Source organism: Mytilus californianus, unplaced genomic scaffold (assembly GCF_021869535.1).
Source record: "Mytilus californianus isolate M0D057914Y unplaced genomic scaffold, xbMytCali1.0.p SCAF_2, whole genome shotgun sequence".
Lineage (NCBI taxonomy): Eukaryota > Metazoa > Mollusca > Bivalvia > Mytilida > Mytilidae > Mytilus > Mytilus californianus.
Window position 1 is genome coordinate 114,761,971 of NW_026262668.1, and position 27,793 is coordinate 114,789,763.

Consider the following 27,793-nt stretch of genomic DNA (forward strand, 5'->3'; position numbering starts at 1 on the left):
TTGCTGTAGGTTAACAGTGAAGTAGCTGTAGATTAACACTTCCAGTGAAGTTGTTGTAGGTTAATACTTCCATTGAAGTTGCTGTAGGTTAACACTTCCAGTGAAGTTGCTGTAGGTTAACACTTCCAGTGAAGTTGCTGTAGGTTAACACTTTTAGTGAAGTTGCTGTAGGTTAACACTTCCAGTGAAGTTGCTGTAGGTCAACACTTTCAGTGAAGTTGCTGTAGGTAAACAGTGAAGTTGCTGTAGGTTAACACTTTCAGTGTAGTTGCTGTAGGTTAACACTTTCAGTGAAGTTGCTGTAGATTAACACTTCCAGTGAAGTTGCTTTAGGTTAGCAGTGAAGTTACTGTAGGTTGACACTTCCAGTGAAGTTGCTTTAGGTTGACACTTCCATTGAAGTTGCTTTAGGTTGTTGTAAATTTTAATTTCTCACTTCTTAAGTATCAGATGTTGCTTTTCAGTACCTCAGATTTACATGTAGTATTGAAATTGTGGTAAACACATTTTGTTTCTTGACAAGTTTCAGTTTTGTACTGCTGGAAGAATAACCTTGTAACAATCTTTAAAGTACACCCAATACACAAAATTCTTCACTAATTCTTGGAAATATAAAAAAATCACAGTCTACCAAAAAGTTCCGCTTTTTAGCTCACCTGACCCGAAGGGTCAAGTGAGCTTTTCTCATCACTTGGCGTCCGTCGTCGTCGTAAGCTTTTTACAAAAATCTTCTCCTCTGAAACCACTGGGCCAAATTTAACCAAACTTGGCCACAATCATCATTAGGGTATCTTGTTTAAAAAATGTGTCCGATGACCCCGCCAACCAACCAAGATGGCCGCCATGGCTAAAATAGAACATAGGGGTAAAATGTAGATTTTGGCTTATATCTCTGAAACCAAAGCATTTAGAGCAAATCTGACAATGGGTAAAATTGTTTTTCATGTCAAGATCTATCTGCCCTGAAATTTTCAGATGAATCGGACAACTCGTTGTTGGGTTGCTGCCCCTGAATTGGTAATTTTAAGGAAATTTTGCAGTTTTTATACGACCGCAAAAAAATTTTTGTGGTCGTATATTGGTATGACGTTGGCGTCGTCGTCGTCCGGCGTCGTCCGAAGACACATTGGTTTTCGCACTCTAACTTTAGTTAAAGTGAATGGATCTTTATGAAATTTTACCACAAGGTTCAATACCACAAAAGGAAGGTTGGGATTGATTTTGGGGGTTATGGTAATAACAGTAAAGGAATTAGGGGCCAAAAAGGGGCCAAAAATAAGCATTTTTGTAACTTCCAGACATAACTTGTGTGTTAGTGTATGGATCTCTCTGACATTGTACCACAAGGTTCCATATCACTAAAGGAATGCTGGGATTGATTTTGGGGGTAATTGCCTCCAAATTTTAGGAATTAGGGGCCAAAAAAGGGGCAAAAAACAAGCATTTTTCTAGTTTCATGACAATAACTTGTGTGTAAATGTATGGATCTTTCTGAAATTGTACTACAAGGTTCCATATCACAAAGGGAAAGCTGGGTTTGAGTTTGGGGGTAATTGCCCTAAACGTTTAGGAATTTGGGGCCAAAAAGGGGCCAAAAAACACATTTTTTTCTAGTTTCCAGACAATAACTTGTGTTCAAGTGTATGGATCTCTCTGAAATTGTACTGCAAGGTACCATACCACAAAGGGAAGGCTGGGATTGAGTTTGGGGGTGATGAATCATAATGGGGGTTCAAAAAATTTTGGGGGGGGATTTATTTTTTTTTCCTTTTTTTTCTTTTTTTCCTTTTTTGTTTCTTTTAAAATTTTCCATTTTAAGTTGGTTATTTCTGATTTATATTTAAAATCAAATAATAATGATATGGTAGGAGATACACACCAAACAGGATGTGTAAATTATTATATAATAAGTATTGTGCAATAGCAAGAAATTTTCAATTGCACAGTATTGCACAATAGCAAGAAATCTTCAATTGCACAGTATTGCGCAATAGCAAGAAATCTTCAATTGCACAGTATTGCGCAATAGCAAGAAATATCCAATAGCACAATATTGCGCAATAGCAAGAAATTGTCAATTGTACAGTATTGCGCAATAGCAAGAAATATTTAATAGCACAGGATTGTGCAAAAGAAGATACTTCCTATAAATTGCTTATTTCTTGACCAATTTCAATGGGGTTTTATTCTTGATTTCATGGGGTTCTTTAATATGCTGAATCTAACCGTGTATTTAGTTTTTGGATTTTGGGCCCCGTTTTTAAATTGGTCCACATTGAGGTCCAAAGGGTCCAAAATTAAACTTTGTTTGATTTCATCAAAAATTGAATTATTGGGGTTCTTTGATATGCCGAATCTAACTGTGTATTTAGATTCTTAAATTTTGGTTCCGTTTTCAAATTGGTCTACATTAAGGTCCAAAGGGTCCAAAATAAAACTTAGTTTGATTTTAACAAAAATTGAATTCTTAGGGTTCTTTGATATGCTGAATCTAAACATGTATTTAGATTTTTGATTATGGGCCCAGTTTTCAAGTTGGTCCAAATCGGGGTCCAAAATTAAACTTTGTTTGATTTCAACAAAAATTGAATATATGGGGTTCTTTGATATGCTGAATCTAACCATGTATTTAGATTTTTGATTTTTGGGCCCTGTTATCAACTTTGTCCACATTGAGGTCAAAAGGGTCCAAAATTAAACTTTGTTTGATTTCATCAAAAATTGAATTATTGGGGTTCTTTGATATGCCGAATCTAACCGTGTATTTAGATTCTTAATTTTTGGTTCCGTTTTCAAATTGGTCTACATTAAGGTCCAAAGGGTCCAAAATTAAACTAAGTCTGATTTTAACAAAAATTGAATTCTTAGGGTTCTTTGATATGCTGAATCTAAACATGTATTTAGATTTTTGATTATGGGCCCAGTTTTCAAGTGGGTCCAAATCGGGGTCCAAAATTAAACTTTGTTTGATTTCAACAAAAATTGAATATATGGGGTTCTTTGATATGCTGAATCTAACCATGTATTTTGATTTTTGATTTTTTGGGCCCCGTTATCAACTTTGTCCACATTGAGGTCAAAAGGGTCCAAAATTAAACTTTGTTTGATTTCATCAAAAATTGAATTCTTGGGGTTCTTTGATATGCTGAATCTAACCATGTATTAAGATTTTGGATATTGGACCATAATAGGTGAATGTCCAATTTAAAATTTTTAAGTTCTTAGACCACATTCAATCTGTGTTAGAAACCTATGCTGTGTCAAATATTTAATCACAATCCAAATCCAAAGCTGTATCAAGCTTGAATGTTATGTCCATACTTCCCCCAACTGTTCAGGGTTCGACCTCTGCGGTCGTATCAAGCTGCGCCCTGCGGAGAATTTTATTGGTTATTATCTTGAATATTATTATAGATAGAGATAAACTGTAAACAGCAATAATGTTCAGCAAAGTAAGATCTACAAATAAGTTGTCATGAACAAAATTGTCAGTCGACCCCTTTAGGAGTTATTGCCCTTAATAGTCAATTTTTAACAATTTTTCGTAAATTTTTGTAATCTTTTACAAAAATCTTCTTCTCTGAAACTACTGATACAAATGTAACCATACTTGGCCATAATCATTATTAGGGTATCTAGTTTAAAAAATTTGTCCGATGACCCCACCTTCCAACCATCATGGCCAACTTAGTTAAAAATAGAACATAGGGGTAAAATGCAGTTTTTGGTTTATATCTCTGAAACTAAAGCATTTAGAGCAAATCTGACAGGTGGCAAAAATGTTCATCAGATTTAGATTTATCTGCCCTGAAATTTTCAAACAAATCCGACGACCCTTGTTGGGTTGCTGCCCCTGAGTTAGTTATTTTACAAAAATTTTGCAGTTTTTTGTTATTATCTTAGATACCATTATAATATCTAATATCTAATACTATTAATTATGATTTTAACCTTTAATATTTTACATGATTTCCAAAGCATCAGTAAATACAGGTGAGCGACACAGGCTCTTGAGAGCCTCTAGTTTAATCTGTCCACTGAGTAACACATGGTACAACTCCAATAAGAAAAAATGCACCAACAGTTGTTAAAATTAAACTAGCATTTTAATTATGCTGTTGTTGATGCTTCCATTAAATCTTGGAAATAAAAAGTTTGACTGTGAAATATGTTTCTCTATTGTACACTTTTTTGACATTTAAGTTTTAAAAGACTCTTTTTCACCTCGGTCATAAACTCAATTTTAATATTAATAAAAAAGTATCATGATAGTCCCAAAAAATATTGTCTCAGTAACAATTTGAATGAAAGAAGAAGTAGTGTAGATGAATATAACAAAACTGTAAGGAGGTTACCCGCAAGGACTGTCAGTCAAAAGTATATCAGATACTAATGATCTGTTCCTGTGGTGTTTGGTGGTATTGTATTAAGCTGTGCCCTGAAGTCTACTAATACATCTTTGTCATATCACCAGAAAAAAATAATTCATTTAAGAGAAATAAATGTTTCAATTATCATATGTTAGTATGACAGCAAAACTTTTACAAGCAGATAAAGATATTAGAGGAATTTTCTCCTAAATAACAAAACTGAAAGCACTATCTGATACAAGTAAAGGAAAAAGGCTTAACATGGTGTATTGTCAGTTTTTCCAGAGAATATTAAACACTTTAATCTACAAATCTTTTATTTAACTATGAAAACCATGCAATAAATTTAGGATTTTTACAGCAGTTTTGTAAAAACAGAGTATTTGTTTTGTTAAGGGGGAGTGGAGACCACCTTTATAGGCTTATACACAAGCTTATACAGAATTCAGCCTTTACAATTTACCTGCATTGCAAGGGAAATAATAGAATAATTTATAAAGATTTACAACTATGGTATTGAAATTTTTGTCAAATTTTCATGGCTCAGTGGAGGACCATCAAAAACTAATATTGTATTTTCCTTCATGACACCTGTCAGTTACAACAAAGGTGGATTTTGTTAAAATATTGAGGTCACCAAGGGGAAGAAAGTTCTCAAAATAGAAACATCCTGAAGTGTTTTCTAGTCAGAAATAATTTTTGTCACATAAATTAGGATAATGTATTTGATTAAACACTCCAGCTAAACAGATTAAAGAAGAAAAATTGTTTTTATTGTATAAACTTTGCATTTTCCTTGAGGGCCATTCTACATCAGAGAAAGTGGATTGTCTTTTGGGTTAAAGGTGAATTTGTGTCATATAAACTTTCAAGTTATAGCATTGTTAAAACTTGTGAATTGGGAAAGATTTATGTTAAAATAATTGAAATATTGCATGAAAAATTAAATCTAAACTATTCCAAATTCACATCATGTGGTTTAACAATATTTGTTGAGTTAGGGTCTATACTACAAGAGACATGTATATGTCTCTGATGTACAGGCTAGATTAAGATTTTCTAGCTAATGTAGCTCACCTTTCCAATCTTCTCTTTCACTGGACATTTCGGTATTGATTTATTGAAACAAATATAAGAAAAAGAGATGGGGTATGATTGGAAATAAGAAAACTATCTACCAGAGTTCAAATTACGAGGATATAAGCAATTGCAGGTCACTGTGCGGCCTTCAACAATAAGAAATCAAAGTACTGAAGTACTGAACATCGGATGACCGCAAGTTTTGGTGGATAGTCACAGGCTCTTGTCTCAGAAAAAATAAAATATCTCTGTACCTGAAAATAAGGTTAAGGTACATAGATTTTTTTTTTCTGAGACAAGTTCCTGTGTGGACAATGAATAAATGACAGAATTCAATCTCACCATAATAATTATTATATTGTAGTGATATAATCATGGGACAATCATTTGTTATCAGTATAATCTGGTTTGTTGTTATATACTATATTAATATTTGTACAACAGTTACATATATAGCAGATCATCTTAATAACTCTACCGGCAAATTTTTATCTATTTATACCATCATTCTATTCTACTATTCTAATGATAGTGCAGTGCAAGTGCATGGTCGACACTCTTCTGTAATCATTCGTTTTTCTAATAGGTTTGATTTGAGTAGGCATTCATATTTCTCCCGCTAATGAATATGTATTGATGAAATAAATATATATAACAAGCGATAAGAGATATTCATCCGCAAACACAATTTTTCAGTACGTGTGCATAGATATTAATGATTTTTACTTATATATATATATTTCTCACAACAAAACATTTTCATATTATTTATTTATGGTCTTAAAAAATATTTTCATGAGTATTCATTAAAGAAATGGAATTTATAACAAGCGATATGGAATGTTATTTTGCACTCGATAATATCTGCGTATTTATACCAAATACATTCAGTTATCAGTCAAAAACACAAGTCACGTGGGTAGAAATGTCTGCGGCAACATAACACCGGCAACATAACACCGGAATGCCCTCAAGGTCATCTGCTGTAAAAAATCATACTGTATAGTCAGCTATAAAAGGACCTGACATGAAAAATGTGTAATGATTCAAAACAAAACTAAAAGCCAAATTTATAACAATAAAATTTACTTGAAATAAATATGACTGACATGAACCAACGACAAGACTGCGTAGTTACCTTTGCACATTTTAAACATTATTATGCTGAAGCGTATTTGCATTTTCCCCATTCGTTTTCTGGAATATGTTATTCTATCTCAGGTATCCTATTAACTTAAACAAAAAAGAAAGAAAAAGGTGAAAATCTGTACTTGGATCAACTAGTTTTAATTGTTTATATTACTTGACTTGAAGCAGGGTTTCAAATTTGAAAAGAATTGACCAAAAAAGTATAAATGTTTTCTTTTTAAAAACACAAATAAAATGAAAAGTTTGGTATTTATGTCAGTGATACAGCAACTCAACAACACAATAAAAAGCAGAAAACATCCATAGGTCAACATATGTGCTTAAACAGTAGACAAGGGTTTACACACTATAATGATCATCCTGAGTGTAAACAAAGTTTTAATGAATTAAAGGAGACTTCCAAACATCTGCATTCTGCACCAAATTTTTTAAAGGACATAAAACTATGATAAGAACAAATAAACTCACTGGTTGTGCTCCTGACAGATAGGCACATTGAAATATTAATGGTTTACCATGAAACAAACCATTCATAACCTTCCAAACAGATTGTCTTTATAGGAATGTAAACTTTTCTTGATGATATGGTCAGAAAAAACCAGTAATTCAATATCAAGGAAAAGGTTTCAGAATCTCAGGTGTTAAACCAGATACTGCCCTAGAATGTCGTTCAAAACTTCAAATACTTCAACCAATTTTTGGCAAGAGATACTTCATTATTTTATTTACCATTATACAATGATAAAACTTGGAGTTTCTCAAATGAACTGTTTGTGTGTGTTTCGTTGTTATGTATATCGGGTCACATGACATCTTTTAGTATTTATATTTTCAACATATTTAGATTTTGAGTAAAATTTTGCAGTTGGTATAAATTTTGATAACATTATGAATTTATTGGTTAACTCTTTCCTTTGAGAAACCTTTTCTATATAGTTGACTTTAACAAGTATTTTACTAATTTTCTACTGAATGCATGTATTGATTGGTACATTAGACGTAAATCATTATCACTTCAGTAAAAACTATTTTGTATTAATACAAGTATTAAAGAATTTACATTTAACACATAATAAATACACTATAAAACCATTATTGAGGAACTGACATCCCACTTTAATTTAGCTAAAGATTGGAGTCTAAAGAATATAAAATCAATGAGCCTCGAAAAAGTTAAAAATTTACTGTTAAATAATTTGTTTGCTTACTGCCACTATTAAATAAATTTTTTTTTTGCTTTGACATTCCATTTAAATTTTTGATTGACACATTTTATTGTCTAACTTTTTATTTTGTAAATTTAGATTTTTGATAAATATGGTTGGTACATTGTTCAATGTAATTATGTTTTGACAATTTCATGCATGGATGCAGTGAAGTAAATTCAACAGTGTGGTTTAAAATGATTAGGTGGTTTAAGCTGATAAACGATTTGGGGAGGAGTAGTGAACAGTCTTCTATTATTCTGCTACAACAAATAGGTAATAACAGCAATTCACTTTTGCTTCAATGTGGCGTTGGATAAGCATCAAAACTCTACAACGCTAATACAATATTCTTTGTAAGACTCTCAATGACTTACTCTTTTTAAACCGTTATCGTAAAATCTTGTCCTCTGGCTAAATATAGATTATGTCTAATATTTGATTGGCAGCGGAAATAAAAAGTTTATTGTTTGGCTATCTCAACATATCTAAGGAATACACAAACAAAAACAAGTTAGACTGCATACAAATTTCAAATTGAGGAAAAAATGCAATTTAATTTTTATTTGTTAAAAGGATTTTAAAGCTCTATAAGAGCTATTGACATGCTTTCAAAATCAATTTTCATGTATCATTTAAAAGAGTTAAAAATCAAATTTTTTAAGTGCATTTTATAAAATGCTAATGTATATGTTTATTGAATGTGAAAGGTTTGGCGTAAATGCCAAGTACAAATGATGTGTTTTTTGGTAGTAATAACCCTTGTGATTTGTTCAAAGAGGAAAATAAAAATGGTTGTAAATAATGTGTTGTGTAAAGATTAATGACCATGGACCCTTTTCTTTGGTTTGGTAGACAATTTGGAAAGAACTTCTAGGAACTGTTTAAGTTCAAAAAGTGATGAAAAATTGTTGATACTTGACAGTATTTATTGTGATTATAGTGATCCAAACCCATATTGAATCACAAGGTCACTAAGAATAGTTGATATCATTCACATGGTAGTCATAAAGTTACATAGCATGTGAAAAAATTCTTGTTTGCTGCAGAACTTTAGCTTTAAAGGCCACTCCAAGTATGTCAGTGTCATATATACTGGTATTATAGATGATTTCAATCAGGCTTTGGTTTCTCTCAAGATTGTTTAACTCCTAGATATGTTCCATTTATCTTAAAACAATTGAAATAAAATGCATTTTCTTCAGATATCATCTTTACAAACGGTTTGTTTATCTGTTTGACGATGAGATAGTAAGACATTTCCTATTTAAGGTATTGTTGAGCAGTTGTTCATTTAACTATTCTTGTTAAAAATTACAGCTCTTAACATTTTTTAAATGGATCCGACATGTCATAAATATTAAGTTTAATGATCTGTTGACGAAATTAACATATAGAAGGAGGAGAAATGGATATTTTTGTAAGGCCACCCGACACGACCTTTGTTTTAAATGGGAGAAATGATAAGATACACCAGATTTAAGTTTATGATATGCGACAATGGTGGTATCAGTTTAAAACACTGGGTATCAGTTGTCTTATTGTTGTGTAATTGTTATGGTTAAGGCAGACTGTTAAATCATTGAAGGTAAAGTTGTAGCAGGTAGTATAGGTTTTTTAAAACAACATTTTTTCTGACACAAAAGAAAGTTATCTGTCTCATTAGCTACATGATTTAAGACTGCAGTCTTCTGTAGTCAATGTCTTAAATCTAGTCCATTCCAATGCAGTGTTTGAAGAATGTCTTTGGTGTACATACTGTAAATTCACAATTTTTCCTTGCATTTATTGTTGAAATTTTTGAACAATTTAAAAAAAATTCAGATCAATTATTGTGTTTTCAAGAATGCAGCATTTTTATAATTCAATTAAAATGTAGAAATGGGATTTTCTGTCTCTTTTCAAAACATATACCATCACAATTTTTCACAATAATAAAAACTTCACAAAAATTTCTGAATTTACAGTATCTTTAAAAGAGGAATTTTTTAAGTCAGTGTTATATTATAGGTTAATTAATACTTTAAAACATACCATATTTAAACCTAGTTCTGATTTATCTTTGCAGTTGCCCATAGTATATCCCAGTGGAATGGGAGAGCTTGTTGTGATCTTGCTGTAAAAAGACAATGTAAAGAGGCATGCCAACAGGTAAATAATACAATATTGGAATACCTTCCTCTTGGGGTGAGGGGGGGGGGGGGAACTCAGCAAAAAAATAGGATTTTGATGAGTAACATTAAGTATCCCTTTCTATATTTTATCAAATATTTTACGATGAAATGGAAATCAGCATTTTTATCTGAGAGAAAAACTTAAAATGGATGGTAAAATCCAACAGTTACAAAATTGTAATTTTTTAAGTCTTAGAATGTCAAATATGAATACAACTAGAAATAAGTACTTGATAACCAATATAAAACTGAAGCATAAACAGTGCAGACTTGCATGTAACAAGGAGGCACAGTGCACCACAATTTATGTGCAGTTCTCTGATAAGACAAATTTTTAAAGTAATTTATCAAAGATGTTGAGACATTTAACAGTATTGACTGATATGATTAATCACCTAAACCAAGAATCCTTGTATTCATCTATATTAACTGTTTTTTCAAGCAAAATGTTTCCTAAACTTTTATCGACAATCTGATGTAGGACTTGACAGTGATGCATGTATCTATACAGACCTGACATTGTAGGACCTTTAACCTTTAGAAATCAGTCAAAAACAAAGGTACCAGTGTTCATCACTTATCTTATCAAGTTTTTAAACATCCTTGGCTTTCAAATCTTTTAGTTTGAGCATTCCTGATGAAGGAAAGTCATTTACCCTCAGTTAATTAAAACACATTGATTTTGAAGGCCCTGTTTCACAGTGGTGAATGTTGACCATCAGACACTGCTATTAAGTACTACATGCTGCTGTTAACCTAGAAACTTTGTTTATTTCATTTTTCCAAATTCAATATCACTTGATTCCATTTATTCATGGAAGTTGTAATTTATCTGTATTTTTTCCTTACCTTTGATAGAAGGAGGCCAAAGGTTGACTGTCTATGAGACAGTGTATGTTCATCCTCGCATCGTCCGTCCGTATCAGGTTGAATTTTTGGTATAAGGTAGTTTATCATGGAGTTGCAACCTAGCTCACACGATCTCTTAAAATTATATGCCTTAGAAGGGTTCTGACCCAGATTTAACAGTTTACTGAACATGGAAATGTAATAGTAGAGTACAGGGCTTAATGTCCAATTGTTACATATTTTTGTCTAAAAGTGTTGTTGTAAGTTTAGTATATGGGGACATGACACTCTCAGACAATGCAATATCTGAGTGTGCTTAACACAAGCAACACACTTTCATTCTGCTGTACAGGTTAGTTCATTGTGTTTATTTTGTTGACATAAATTATTGATTCATTTAAGAGAAATAAGCATTTAATATAACAGAAAGAATGACAATGTGCTTGATTCATTTGACAACTACTTTTTGTTCTTGCTACAAAAATAATGAAATGGGACTTTCAATATAAAAATAAGAAATGTGGTATGATTGCCAATGAGACAACTATCCTCCAAAGTTCAAATGAAGTGTATGTAAGCAATTAATTTCAAGTTTGTATTTAGTGAAAATTTAGTAGACAGATTCAAAAAATGACATTACTGATTCAAAAATATTACTTCACAATTGTAACACTAGTATGACTGTTTTTAAAGTATATTTCCAAACAAACTTATGCCAGACAGAATGGAGAAGATAAAGTTTTTTTTACCCCTTATGATATTGTCTTGACTTAAAAATACCTCCCTACTCTGTCAGTGGTTTCCAGAATAAAGTGAGGAATATTTAATTATTGTTAATCTTAATAATTCTCAAGGCAAAAGTGCTATCAGGAAAGTAAACATGTCATTTTTTTGACATGTGTTCTAAACAAATTAATCATGGAGAAGCATTTGGCAGATCAGACTCATCTGGCTCAGTTAAATGTTTTGATAAAACAGTGCTGGAATGGGTGGTCTGTTGTGGTCTGGTTGGACAAAAGTTTACACTTTTTCGCTGTTTCTCATTTACAGAACAACTTATTTTAACAAGTAAATTATTTCATGTGTAAATATTTAAGGCTCTGGTTACTCTGTTTTTGTTTCTTGGTAATGGTTGTATTTAAGTGAAATGCATGTTTAAATTGAGGCCAGTATACATCAGGCCTCAGTTTGATTTAGATTTTATTTGAAATTATTGACAGTCGAAGAAGGTTAAACTTGAACTATGAAGTAATTCTGACAGGGATTTGTAACTTTGTTTGCAAAATATCAAAAACTTTTCTGTAAGATGTTGGGATTTTCAAACTTATTTTAAGCGCTTGCTTATCCCAAGGGTTTTGGTACTGGTTAATTCGTGTAACATGCTGTTATATATATTTCAGGCTTTTTCAATCTTTTAAATGAAATAAGAACTGCATTGTTTAGTTGTTATAGGTCGCTGAAATACATACTCACTTTAAATCTTTCAGGACATAAAACATTCTATGGCATTTTTATGTGTTGTTTATTCAACATTAATTTTTCCTATATTGTGAATATGAATACTTGATATATATTGTGTTCAACATCATCCATTAAGGAAAACAACAGTTCCCCATTTTCCAAGCTAGTAAATAATTAAAATCATTTCTGTGTTTTAACCCAATCTTAATTTGTATTACATAACTTTATGATAATAATGAAAACCCGTTAATAAACTGTTTACTAGTTTAAAAGCGATACTTAAAATTATACCAGAAATGATTTATTTTAATGGTTTCTGTGTTATAAAACAGAGAACCTTGGGTAATTAGTTAAAATAGTCTGGGAGGGTCTTGCACCAATTTTATACAATAGAATGACTCACATTGAAGTGGAAATTTATTTCAGTATTATGAAAAGATAAGTTATTAAAGATAAAATAAAAAACTGAAAGATTGATATAAGAAAGGTTCATGGACCCTATATCATGCAGGTTCAAAATAATGTTTATTGATGATAATAGAGAAGAATAGAAAGGAATTTATACCTAAAAGATTTTAGATTTAGTCTCTCTTCATCTCAGAGGCCATGCATTAACAATTGTATGGAACGATTACAATATGCATATTCTGATTCATTATTAGATTTTATCAAACATTCTGTCGTGAAAACACATATTTAACATGCAGTGGTGCAATAATGCGGTTTTCATGTCTAATGACATAATAAAAAAAAAAAAGAATCAACTGCATGTGGAAGATTATAGGAAAATGTAGAAAGCTTATCTTAAATCTTTTAACGTATGCCGACTTGATGCCTGTTTAATTATGGTAATAGGTGGGTTACCAAATGATATAAATTGTCCTTTTGATATTTTGGAGTCACCTTACATATGTTGGAATAAGATTAAATACCAGAAAATTTAGAATAGTCGGGAAAATGGAATAAAGAAATTATTGAATTTAGAATACACATAATGCATTTTTATGCCCCGCCATATACAGTGGGGGTATCAAGTATAACTCTTGACCTTCTGTCTTTCTGTCTTACTGTCCGTTCTTTTGTCCATCCCATTTTTGTTTCTGCACTATTAACTTAAGTTTTCCTTGTTCAAATTTCATGAAACTCATACGCAATGCTGAGAACAACAACTCGAAGACAGAGTTCGAATTTGAGCAATATGTCATTTATTTTTCTAGAGTTATGCCCCTTAATAAATTGGAAAATTGCAAATATTTTCATTTCCTCACTTTTAACTTACCGGTAAGTTTGATTCATCCAAATATTGTGAAACTCATACACAATGCTGAGAACCACAACACAGTACAGGGTACATCAAGAGAAGCTTGGAATCTTTATGGTTTTTTGTAACAAGCAAGATTTGATGAATAAAAATATAATGTTGTTAAGAAAAAAAATAGAACCACAACACACGAAGGAGTTCGAATTTTGGAAGTGAATCATATACGATCAATGATGAAATATTGGTTTAGAATAAAAAATATGAAAGATGGTTTACTGTACGATACCTATATGTGTAACAAAAACATTTTTACTAATGATATTGAATGCTGGTATTCATCCATACATTACATTTTTAAAAAGCTGAATATTCATAATTTGGAGGTAAAGCTTAACTATTTTATCAAGCCAGTTAAGCAAAAACTTTGTAATAGTTTTGTAAAATTTTGGAACACAAAAAGAACAGATACAAAGAGTAGTAAATTAGATAACTTATTTCAAACTAAAAACTTGTTTTTCTAAAGAAATTTATCTATCTTTAAATAATTTTCAATTGAGAAGTGCCTTATGTAAAATCAGAATCAGTGCCCATGATCTCAAAATAGAAAGAGACAGGTATAAAACTTTATATATAGAAAGAGACCAAAGGCTTTGTAAGAAATGTACTCTAAATATGGTTGAAGATGAACAACATTTTATTACTAGTTGTCCAGCATACAAAGATGATAGGGAGATATTTTTTCAAGGAGATAAACAGTATTTGTCCTAATTTTTCATATCTCTCAAATGAGGCAAAATTTGTTTGGTTATTTACTAATGAAAATTTGTCTGTACTTAAATATTTAGGGAACTTATTGTTATTACATGTCTAGATGTTAGACGAAATGTAAATTAATGTATGTAATAACAATGATAATTGTAATGATTTTATGGTTCTGGTCCTGCCTGGAATTAAATGTATGTGACTTATATAGAATGGAGATAATAACATGTCTGAACTTTTTAATGTTTCATTTCAATGTATAAAAAAAAGTGTTTTTCTGTTACAAATCATGATGTATTGTTTTATGTGAACATGTCATGCTGCCCATCAATGGCCCTTGATCAGAATAATAAATATTCTTATTCTTATTCTTCTTATACCGTGCTAGAGTTATGCCCTTTTTAACTGGGGCATTCGTGTCCTCAGACACATTCTTCTATTATTTTTATGATCATTAGTTAAAGTAGAAGTGGCATTAACAACAGTAAGACAACTATCCAATAACACACAATCATTGCTGAAAAAGTGAGTATACAGTTATGAGAAGAACACTTTTAAACTATTTTATAAGGTGTCCTTGTCAAATATGTCTTCATGTTGTGGGTCTGTTAGTTTTGTCTTTGTATAACATTTAAGCATAAACAGTATACCGCAATGCTGACGTCACAATACCATAGAAATACAATAGATACATTCATTGAGGACAAGTTGTTTACTCAAAGTCTAAGTAATTTAATGTTCATGTTTTATTTTTATAACAATAAGAAAATTTCGCAAGCTTCTGTATTATAGAATCACTATTTGCCATGTTTCAGTCATTAATTTGTAAGAACCTTTAATTCTGGTAGACTACATTAAATAAAATTGTAAAAAAATCAAGTTATGGCGTCCATGGAACAGTAGGATTTCTTTCTCAGATGTTCTTTAAATTGTTTAAACTTTATTGTGTTAAGCAGCTAATTAGAACTAATATGTACCATGCTTTTTCTTTTACATATATTGAGAGGATTCCAACGGTGCAATTTAAATGTGTATACAATTTAAAACTTTTAAAATGCATAATAAATTGTTTTTGTTTTTCAGTCAACATCAATAGAAGAAGTGGAAGAAAAATGTAGTAAAAGTACAGAACATCGATTATTTAGCTGTCTGGACAAAGAGGAGGGTAAGATTTTAAACAAAAACATTTTACTCAGACTAAGTATTTGGGTCAATTTAAGATATAGGAATGAAAAACTTAAAATATTAATTCAAATCCTCAACATTACTTTACTATAGGTTGCGGTTTTGAAAAAATTTATGAAAGTTATATTTACTTTCTTTTGTACCTATTGGTCTAAATATAAAACTAAGGAAATGTTGTATGGACTTATCTACACATAAGTAGTTTCAAAACCAATATGCCAAATAACCTTGGATTATTACAAATTCCTCTATTATTACTTGTAGATGGTGCTAGATGTTGCAGATCTTCAAGCGATTATAGTTGTCAACTGGTCTGTCAAGGGATGTTTGCTATGGAGAGTATGACACGACAGGAACAAAGACAAACATTACGTGGACAGTGTCATAGTACAAGCAGGACTATTATGCAGTGTTTACAACATAAAGTCAAATCACCAAGAGATAGTAATCCTATAGATAGTAAGTCTTCACCAGTCATTTACAATCACCTAAATGTTGAATAAAAGACTTTGACAATGTCTCCAAAGAAGGAATAAAGTATAGCGCCAGAAAGATTAAGTTAAGATCACAATGTAAATATCCCTGAACACAAAGAAACCATTCTCTCAACATGTGGCAGCAAAGACATCCTTATCCTAGACTTCTATTTACATATTCATTTGTGCAATATTGTGACCATTTCTGTTTGAAAAATGTCCTCCATGTAATTTGTATCTTTAGAGTATATTCAATAAGCCTAATAAACAGTTATTTGTTTCTAAACTTCAATTCTCCTACTTTTCTGTTTATCTATTTAAAGTGTCTTTTCTTTATACTCACAGAAATTGATGAGTTTATGGTATGTTCTGTTTCAAAAACTAAACAAAAACTTGCTTTGGCATATGTAATCTTCATCTGTAGTTACTTCTCATGCACAATATGGAGATCAGGTTTCTGGTTTTTGTCCTGTTAAAAAAAAATTTGGCTCAGATACTAATGGAAAGAAACATATATCTGCATCGAATAAAGCTCTATCAGAAAAGTTTTTGTATTTTTACCCTAAAACATTTGTTTAAAAAACTTTCATGGCAAATTGCATCAATTCAGCACCTCTGCATGTGAGCGTTGTTGGAGAATTTGCCATAACAATATCAAAACAGTTCCGCTATTTACTTTTTTAGACATTCATTAGCTGCTAGTTACATTGTAACCTGTCGGTGTCAGTCAGAGCTAATTAGTACAGCAACTGCTGGAGATTTCCTCAAGCATGACCAATCATGGGTTGTTTGGTTCAACATATGGAAAATACTCTTAGTTTTTAATTTCAAAATGATAATTTAAGTGCAGTTTTGTCAGATTTTTATATTTTTATGAAACGATTAAAAAGATTGATGAGGATTTACAATTAAAGGGAAAACAAGGGATGATACAGACCGTATTAACCCTGATTTTGTGGAAAAGATGAGAAACAATCAGCTATAGAAGGACAAAAAATAAATTGTTTTTTGTATTAGATTTTGTAGACAGACATGATACCATGCCCAGCTTTTCAAAATGGAAAAATTGCAAAATAAAACATATAAGGAATAAAAGAATTTGAAGTTCAGAAATTTGTACTTTTTTTTTAGCAGAAATTGAGTATTCCAGTTTCTCTATTTAGTTTTTTTAAAATCTTCAAAGTCGAACTGTTACAGGTTGCATATTGAAATTTAATTGTTTAACATGAAATGAATAATTTCACAGGGGTCAGTGTTGGATGTTGGGGACATCAAAGATTAAATTAACTTGAATCAATTCACTATATAAGAAGACGAAGTAAGTCTTAAATCTGTAATATAGAGGTTATCCATTCAGTAATTTAAAAGTAGATATCTGTTAACTGTTAACACTACTAGCCACTGAGAATTGAACTTTGCCCTTTCAGCTGTAATCATGTTGACGTTTATTTTTTTCAGGTTTACCATGTTGTTCAGTGGCTTCTGATGAAGAATGTAGAAAGACGTGTGTAAAAACACTAATGACAATGAAAAATAATGAACAGATTGTAGCTGAACTAATTAAAACATGTGGACCTGCTTTACCTTATGTAAGTTAATGTAGAAACATTGAAAGAATAATTGAAAATACAACTCCCTTAGTGACATCACAAACTGACTCTTAACTCCCTTAGTGACATCACAAACTGACTCTTAACTCCCTTAGTGACATCACAAACTGACTCTTAACTCCCTTAGTGACATCACAAACTGACTCTTAACCCCCTTAGTGACATCACAAACTGACTCAACCCCCTTAGTGACATCACAAACTGACTCTCAACTCCTTTAGTGACATCACAAACTGACTCTCAACTCCTTTAGTGACATCACAAACTGACTCTCAACTCCCTTAGTGACATCACAAACTGACTCTCAACTCCCTTAGTGACATCACAAACTGACTCTCAACTCCCTTAGTGACATCACAAACTGACTCTGTGGATTCTCTATATTTCGTAGGGTACTAAATTTTCAATGATTGTGTGGGTTAATGTGAACCATAAATTTAAGTATTTAACAAACTACAAATTTCCTATAGGCTTCAAAACAGAACTGGTAAAAATGATAAATTTCAAGTATTCATGAAAAAACATGTTTTTCCTCAATCAACGAATTTAAATGAATCCACAGTACTACAAGCGTGGTGTATAAAAGTATTGAAGTTTTATTAAATGTTCAAAGATGATTTGTGGAAGGAAGTTCTTATTACCCATAACAAATGAGTGTAATTATTAGTAACTTTGTGATAGGGTGTTAGTAAAAAAAAAAATTATGTTTTAAGTTTAATAGTGCACAGAGAGATTGTGTTACATGATATAATAAACATAGGATCATGGAGTCCTGAAATAAATCAAATTGAGAGATGAGTGGAGACAAAATATGAATAATGTCATTTGTTACAGGTGCCTATCTGGGGATGTTTTCTATCTAACAACAGCCCTGACCCCCCAGTAGAACCTAAGATAATGGATGGATCTAGATTACATTGTTGCTCTAAAGCAGCTACAGAGAGATGTATGAACCTGTGTTCTAAGGTAACTATAGTTTGTCATCATTTATAGGGGCTTTTGGGGGAAATATATATAGTTGTTCATGTTAAGGATGTTTGCTACTTTGTTTCAAAATATCAAGCTTTTTAAAAGACTGTTATGAGTTGATAGTATTTAGATAAAGGAACTAAAAAAGCAGAAAAAAATGAAGATTCTGTGTGGTTGTTTTCGAAATAAAAGCCATTGAAAAATGGGCGGGAAATGATTCTCTCTAGATTTTTCATACATTTCACATTGACACCTTTTTTCTTTTAAAAACTATGAAAAAATAACAAGGATTTCATAGGATTTTCAAATGTGGCTTTTTCAACTAAATGTAATAAAATTATAAAAAGGAAAACGGGGGTTAGCGGGGAAAATTTGTAATGGTACTTCATGGATAAAACCAGAGGATTCTGAATATCTGGCAAAAATTCAAAAACAAGAGGAGCGAACATCCTTAATTAGAAATCAAAATAAACGAATTGCATCACAACAGAGTGCAAAAAATTGCAAGGTGTCTAGAACCTAAATGACAAGAGCATTTAAAAAATGTGTCAGAAAAATGAGCATTTTGGCACCTATCAGAACTGCATATTTTCTGAAAAAAATCATGGCAGAAATAAATTATAGTATTATTTGTATAGACCTACAAGCTATATATGCTGCCATTGAATAGATAAATCAACAAAAAGATGAGGTGCAGGTTAAATTAAAGGCTGAAGTAAATTTTCTAAAAGACCTAAATTGTGTTAGGTTTTAAATAAAAGATGTGAAGTAAATAAGACAACACACGAAAAAAGAAAAACGAGCATCTTAGATAACCTGTATGACAATAATGGCAATGAAATATTTACAATACCATCAGCCTTGTGAACTCAGTCATATAAAGACTGATCACATTTACCTTGTCAAATAAAGTCAGACTTATTGATATTATATCTCAGCTTCAAAGATTCCTATACATATTATACTACCATAAATAAACATACATAAATATTTTTCAGTAGTGAATTGTTTCTATGTATGGAATTATCTGATTACATAATGCATACTTATTGTACTAGTATGGATACAATAAAACTAGTGTTGAGGGTTAATGTTTAATAAAACTTCTACGCTATTGTAATAAATGTAGAGATTTTGTAAAATTAAATGTTTTATTACATCATCTGGGTGATAAGTTTAAAATTGAATTCATATTTCAATGTTTACACATACAAGCTAAGTTTGAGGGTCTACATGGACTTTAATTATTCAGATTTCTAATTAAAGCCAATGGGGATTTTTTTTCGTACAAAGCATGGATATGTGTAAGGGGGTTGGGAAAGCACACCAACTGAGCATTTAGAATATTGAATAAGTATGTGTAAAACTTTTCTACATAACCTAAGGTTAAGAACCACAAAGCAATTTCCCCCCTTGCTCTATTTTGCCAAACTATTTGAAAGTGAACTGCCCCTCCATCTTGAAAAGTTGAATAAATTCCATCAAGGACAACATCAACAGCAAAAAAAAAAGAAATTATAGAATAGAATGAAATCAATATGGAATAGAAAAATATCATAAACGTCATTACCAAAAAAAGTAAAATTGATTCAATAATGATAGAGAGGCTTGCTGATAAAATCTGTAATCACAGACAATATAGACAAAAATAGCCTGAATCATGGTAATGATGTAATATTTCATTAAATGTCAACTTGATTAGGTCATCCCAACTTAATGAAACATATTCGTATAAGATAGTTGGAAAGTAAAAGATAATCATTATAGATAAAAACAAAATGCTTCCAGGTTTAATGAGGATATACATATTTTTGTACTTATTGCAAGATGTTTAAGTATGAGAGATGTATTTTTTTGTGATGGAGAAATGGATATTGGAGTAAATGTGATGTAGTTCAATAATTGTCATTGTTATACTAACACATGTGGTATGTGGTGTAACAATCTTAATTGGTTGTATAATCAGTAGAAATGGAATGCACAGTATGTGGACAGTTGTGGGAAATTGTAAAACTTGTTTTACATTGTGTCAGGTTCAGTTATAACTTCTTGTCTAATTGGAGGTTTCAGTCTTTCTTCATTTACAAGCTATCTAAAGTCATTTTAGATTTGTCAATCTCATGTCAGTCTGCATTAAGAAGTAGCTGAACTTGCAAATTCAAGTAATTTCAGGCAAGTCAGTACCATAGTATAATCAAATTTATGTATGTATGATTGCACAATAGAGGGGAAGGGAGGTAAGCAGATGTAGAATGTGGGATTGAAGATATGGCAGGTATATAATGATTAGGGGAAGGTAGGCTATTTTTGCGACCAATTCCCTTTAAGGATGCACACCTCTTAGGAGCCAAAAATTTCTAGAATTAAACTTTTTTTCTTAACCTGATATTTGGGTTTATATGACTGTAAGAAAGTAATTGATGAAGAAAAAATCATATGGTGGTGAACTTCCTTTTTTGCTACGGCCATTTGAAAGTACCCCATTTTTAATGATTTTCCCATTTTGGGGCTATTTTCATGAAAAAAATTACGGTTTCACAATTAAACTTTTTTTCATACTTTCACTAAAGATGAAGTGGACCAATCTGAAAACATTTAACTAAAAAAAACTATAGGTTGGTTTTAATATTAGAAAGTTTTATAAAATTTTCTTGCTTTTTTGTGTCAAATTGACCATGCTGTCAATTTTGTGAATTTTGGATTTTTCTCTCTGTTTTTTTAACAGAAAGCATATTATTTCAACTCCATTGTTCTAAATGATTGAAAAAATACATATCTAAACATTTTGAAAAGAAAAAATTGATATGGAATGTACATATTTTGGTAAAATCATTTCTTTGTACCCCTCACCCATTTTCTCAATATTTTGGCTGATGACAGTGACCGGATTGGTTATAAAATTTGAAAATTTTATTTCTCAAAAATTACTCATTGTAAGTACACAATTTTTTCACAGAGTTTAGTTTGATTATAATTTTTTTTAAATTCATTAATATCTTCAACTTGTATCACATGTTTTAGAAATAATTCCAGAACGAGATTTCAACAAGACTGAAACATCAGAGGAATACATCCTTAATTTTTTTTTAAAAAGTATTATAACGTTAAAAATGTGCTAAATTCCATCACAAAAGTTTTAAACTAAGTCCCCTGCCCAAGTCTGGTAGCCCTTAGGTATATACTTTTGTCTGAAGACCAACTATTTAGTCTGGTAGCCCTTAGTAATATAATCATGTGCATTCATTGCACTGGAATTATTTTGCCTGAAGACCAACTATCTAATCTCTGTTGTAATCACCTGTATCCCTTGTTCTTTTCAAAACTTATCAAAATTGATTCTGAGGAAATACAAGTATATTGCTACATATTAACTTAAAGAACTCTCCTTTTTCTGGTCTTAGGAAATTGATTCTGGATTGTTATTAATATTTCAGTTATTGATAAACCAGTCTCAAATATAACTTATAGAAAGATGCAGATAGAGGATTATAACAGCCTCCTGTCAAAGGATGAGCACTCCAACCCAAATTAAATTATTATTTTATTTAAGTTTTTTAGTTCTACTCTCAGAATCTCTAGATTCAAACAACTTATTGTTAGTGTGCATCTACATGTAACAGAGCATTAAAGCTTCCAACCATTGATACTGCTTGTCTTATGGTAGTTTACTCATCAAATTAATGTGTCATGATCCTTTTGCCTTGTTAAAATTGGCTTGTAATAGTTGTTGCTTCATATTGAACATTAGTCCATTCATCTAATTGTTTACTAGAGTTTAGTTTTATGACTTAGTTCAGTTCTCTGAAGAAAAATAACACATTGTCATGATCAGAACAAGGAAACTAACTGACCTTCACTCAGTTCAATTACTGTATTGATGCATCCACACCACCATTAAAGTTCACTCTGGTCTACATTTATTGCTTTATTGACTTTGGGTTGAACTTAACATAATCTTAGAGTTTTGACCTTCAGCTCTGTGGAACCAAGTATGTAGATGCAATTTTTGGTTGATGATAGCTTCAATCCAATCAGCTATAGTCCATTCCTGTCCTTTAAGTATAAACTGATAGTGTTACATCCATATAAAGTTATATGACCATATAAGGTAGTGTTACATCCATATAAAGTTATATATGACCATATAAGGTATATAAAGTCTATAGTGAGAATAGAGAAAAGAATAATCATGGTTAAGTTTTTGTGGCTTGTGTATTATTGTTTATTTTTGTTATTTTTGATACTAGTTCCTAATTCTTTCCTTTATCATACAGACTTTTAACACAGAGTGGTACAGCACTTGGAGAGATTTTAACTCCAGATGCCAAGACTTGTCTCTACCAGTATCTATGACTGAAGCAGCCATGCTAAACTGTCTAGATGAAGGTAAGTTATAAGCTGTTTTTCACAGAATTAAAGACCATGAAAATTTAATAAAAATTATTATTGTCCTTATATTTTTTGGTTGTGGATCTAAATTGAAATAGTTGTACATTGGATAATTGCTGATGGAGATTGCATATTAATTATTATTTTGGTTGATTGTTTTATTGAGGACTCTCTTTGACTACAGTTTCTTAGTAAAATTCTGTAATGTAAGAAATAAAACTGATGATTTAACTCAATGGTTTACAAATTTCTTTTTATTTTATTTAAATTATCATCATTATTTTTTCAGTGGAAGAACCATGTAAGCTTGGTTGTAGCGGCCTTAAATTTTGTAAAAGTTTCAACTTCCGTCCAACCCAACCTTTCAGGAGTTGTAATGCCCAGGCTGACTCTGCAGCTGAGAAAGAAATCATAGAATGGGAAAAAGGCAATTTGAGACTTCCACAAATGATCATTCCAGTGAAAGGTACAAGAGTTCATAATGTGATACTTGTAGTTTTAAAGGAGCTTTGTATTAAGTTTTAGGACCATCATTTGAAGAACTAAATTGAAAATTGGGAAATAAACCACAGAATTTTCTTATGCCTACAATTTGAGATTTAATACTCTTAAACTGTGGGTTGCTAATGAAGCATACTGTGGGTTTATTTTATTACTAGCATTACTGTTTTTTATAATCTTTTGAGCAAGATTTTTTCTGTCTGAACCATAATACGATGCATGATTCCTTGGTTACCACTGTATCTGGAAACTTTTCTCTGAAGATGTGTTAGATATGTAAAATAATGTATTCTCAGAAAATGTATCAGCACCTTTATTGTAATTCAAACTAGGTTGACTGTATGATGGGGTTTGATATCTTTCTATATGTTTGTTATGGCAATTACTTTTTCTAATGAAGGCAACTTTGATGATATACCCTCTGTGAAAGGATGCTGGCCCAATGAAATACTGAGATGATAGACATCCATCATTATTGGAATTTAATATTTTCTTTAAATCTAACATTTCCTTTAGTAATACACATTATCATCAGATGTATACAACAAATGTTTTATATTTATCTCTGCCATAAGATGGTTTTTGTGATTTTAAACATAATTCTAATTATTTTTCAGACATTCGAGAATGTGAGCCAGAGATTTGGAAAGCTATAGCTTGTGCCCTCCATACTAAACCCTGTCACAAAAAGCCTTCACATCTTCCTCTATGCAGGTTCGTTCATTACAATGTTTGCTACAAGTCAGAGTCAGTTTGCAGAATAGTAATGAAAATAAATTGTCAAACTCTTATATGAACATACCAACAAAGTTAGAATATCACAAAAAATAAATTATGGCAAAGTCAGCTGAAGGGGATAAACATGAAACTATTCCCTGAAGCTGTAGGGGATAAACATGAAAACTCTTCCCTGAAGCTAATTTGGTATGTGTACAGTGTCTGGATAAATTAAAATTTTGAAATATGACAAATGAGAAAAGAGTGATTCATAACATTAAATTGGAATGGTTAATACCACCATCGTTTTTCCCTATTAGTCTTTGTTAAATTGCCATTTTTTTTTAAATTGTGCAAAATTTATCCTAGTTTCAAATGAATGAATATTTGGCATGAATAAAGTTTTATCCTGTCCAGTACTACAGTCAAAATTTCATTGCATATAAGAAAATAACCATCACCAGAAGTAAACCAAGCAACTTTTCACCCTTTTTTCCCTGTGTACAAGCTTAAGTAACCAAGCTTTAGTAACCAGTTATTTTATTGGAACACCAAGTAGAAAAAAGAAAAGTGCTTTGAATCGCCCAAGATATTTGTTAATGACTCCGAATTTCTTTTTCTGCAATTAAATGCAGGGTTAATTTCCTGAATCTGTCAAATTAAAGGAATATTTTTGTTTCTATCCTTTTTTAACAAGAGACCAGATGTTACATACTATGTTTTGGTGGTATTACACCTATACAGTAAATGGACATTTTAGTTTAAATATGACTCTATATACAAATATACATTTATAGTCTACATTTCCTGTAGAAATAAACATTTCAGGAGACAGCCTTCCATGGGATCACAATATTGGACAGCAACTGGAAATAAAAATCAGAACTATCATTATATTTTTTTAATTATACCAAATAGTTATACAAGATTATTAGCTAAGATTAATTTTATTTTATCTATGCTTTTCACACAGTTTCCAAGTAGACACATGTAAATGCTCATTTAAATAAAAAATACTTTGTTAATTATTTTTTTAACATTCAGAAAAAATGCTATAAAATCCTATTGAATTGGGTCTAAATAAATTTTATTTTAAATGCATATTTAAACCCTGGAGGGTTGGTTGGTTGTATATTATACTTCAACAAACAAAAATACAAAACAAATTAATTGAGATATGCAAATATTAGAACTATGTTAATTAAATATGGTGTTTTAACCTTTAAAGTTAACCAGTATGCATAAAACATGTGTTTGTTATCATCTACCTAAAACTGATATTCTAGGGAGAACACATGGGTTATTTCCCTTGTGATAAGTTTAAAGAGGGTAACACTAGGGTTTCCCTCAAAGTATATTGTAGAATAATGAAAGTCAATTCACTAAGAAAGTATACCGAAATATGATATATTATATTTGTAGAAATGAATGTATGTATATATTAAACAAATGTGTAGACCATAGCAGATTACAGAAAGGACAGACTGTCCAACATCTGTGTAACAAACTATCAGCTGATGAAACACCTGGATCATGTATATCACTCATGCCATATATAAGTAAGTTCATATTCAATAGATTTGTCTACACAGCGGCAAAATTGTGCAGTCCTTTATTGATAGGTTGCTGTTGTTAAACATAAATACTAAGTTACTTTGCAGCAATTTTGGAACTTTTACAGATCACAGAAAGACTTTGACACATTTTTTAACTATTAAAATGACATTTGTTTTTGAAGAATGGGATTGTAGACCCGTCAGCTGGTTTTTTTGCCCCACCTAGGATCATTATGTTTTTCGGTCTGTGCATCTGTTCGTTCGTCCGTCCATTCGTCCGTCTGTCCCTCTTCAGGTTAAAGTTTTTGGTCAAGGTAGTTTTTGATAAAGTTGAAGTCTGATCAACTTGAAACTTAGTACACATGTTCCCTTAGATATGATCTTTCTAATGTTAATGCCAAATTAGAGTTTTGACCCCAATTTCACGGTCCACTGAACATAGAAAATGATAGTGCGAGTGGGGCATCCATGTACTATGGACACATTCTTGTTTAATAGACAAATTAGAGACAGAGTTTTAAAAAATCACTATATGCAAGAATAGATCTGATCCAGCATTTTGTTCATAGCTAAACAGAAATTGCTTTGTTCAGTTCTTTGTGGTTGTTATTTGAGTTGAAATTTATCTTGGTTTCATTTATTTCATCATTTAAGTCAAGTATACCACCCAAAGAAGTGCATACATTTTGGTCTGTCATATTCCTGTGAATGTAGAATTTATGAAATTGTAATACACAAAAATGAATCAAGATATTTTGATAGAAAAAGATACAAAGGGGGCAATCTAAAACCATAAGTTAAAGAAAAAACAGACAACACCTTGGCAAAAAAAAAGAACAATTAGACAAATAACAGTCTACTAAACACTACAATGAGACTTAAAGATTTAGTGGTACTGACCAAACTAAACACTACAGTGAGACTTAAAGATTTAGTGGTACTGACCAAACAAAACACTACAGTGAGACTTAAAGATTTAGTGGTACTGACCAAACAAAACACTACAGTGAGACTTAAAGATTTAGTGGTACTGACCAAGCAAAAAAACCTAGACTAGTTGCATTAGAGAATTAAATTTAGCTTGAGTAAACAGATCTATCCTCACAGGCTTTTAATGCATAACTTTGTAACTTTGTCTGTACCATGCCATACTCATAGCTCTTTATTTAAACACATACTCTTTAATTTAATGCATTCTATTTTATTATGTTTTCGTGTATTAATTGTAGTTTCATGGATAATTTTCAAGTAAATTACAAAATTACAAAATGACTAGATACCCATGATAGATTTTATAACAAAGGTATTTAAAAAATATAAATTATTAGAAAAGGCTTATTGTAATGTGAATTCTAGTGAAACACTGATAGCAATCATTAAAATTATATTGAATTATTTTGCTATAAAATATTGTGGTAGGCAGATCATTTTGTATTATTAATATCTAATCAATACAATATGATTTGTAAAATTATGGTGATGAAATATTTATAAAATGGTGAATTTATAAAATTGAGAATGGAAATGGGGAATGTGTCAAAGAGACAACAACCCGACCGAAGAGCAGAAAACAGCCGAAGGCCACCAATGGGTCTTTCATAGCAATACATATTTGCTGTATTAAGCAGAATAAATGTAAAATTGAATGCAATATAGATATATGCAGACAAAATTAATGTCTAATATTATTTTGATTGTAGCAGATCCTGCTCCAAAGATTAATCTACAGGAAGTAACAACCCCGTGTAACCCTAACCCTTGTCCTGAAGAAGAAACCTGTTGGGTGAATAGGAGGAAATGTCGACATCCAGAAAGTTGTTCACCTTACGTCTGTCATAAAGGTCTGTGGTATAAATAGAAATTGTCTCACTATCAAATTTACAGAAGTAAAACTATCAAGTTAAATTGATTTTTTTTAATGCAGTTCAAAAATAGTCAACATGTTTATTTCTTAAATAAATATCACAACTATAGTATAGTATAAAATAAGATACAACCGTTTGAATATGAACATTAAATAAATAAATTGTGACAATTAGAATGACATATGTATATTTGACAACTGAAACAAAATTCTAG

General features: G+C 31.1%; 1 protein-coding gene across 1 annotated transcript in view; it reads left to right on the top strand.

Annotated features, from left to right (window-relative positions):
* The window catches only part of LOC127730795 (reversion-inducing cysteine-rich protein with Kazal motifs-like), a 77,843-nt gene that overhangs the window by 35,730 nt on the left and 14,320 nt on the right, over positions 1 to 27,793 (top strand). The window contains exons 5-14 of the mRNA XM_052239372.1: positions 9,873 to 9,955; positions 15,395 to 15,476; positions 15,761 to 15,955; positions 17,431 to 17,561; positions 18,417 to 18,548; positions 22,826 to 22,937; positions 23,230 to 23,406; positions 24,059 to 24,155; positions 25,581 to 25,717; positions 27,415 to 27,555. Coding sequence (XP_052095332.1) covers positions 9,873 to 9,955; positions 15,395 to 15,476; positions 15,761 to 15,955; positions 17,431 to 17,561; positions 18,417 to 18,548; positions 22,826 to 22,937; positions 23,230 to 23,406; positions 24,059 to 24,155; positions 25,581 to 25,717; positions 27,415 to 27,555 — 1,287 coding nt within the window. The remainder of the gene's footprint in view (positions 1 to 9,872; positions 9,956 to 15,394; positions 15,477 to 15,760; positions 15,956 to 17,430; positions 17,562 to 18,416; positions 18,549 to 22,825; positions 22,938 to 23,229; positions 23,407 to 24,058; positions 24,156 to 25,580; positions 25,718 to 27,414; positions 27,556 to 27,793) is intronic.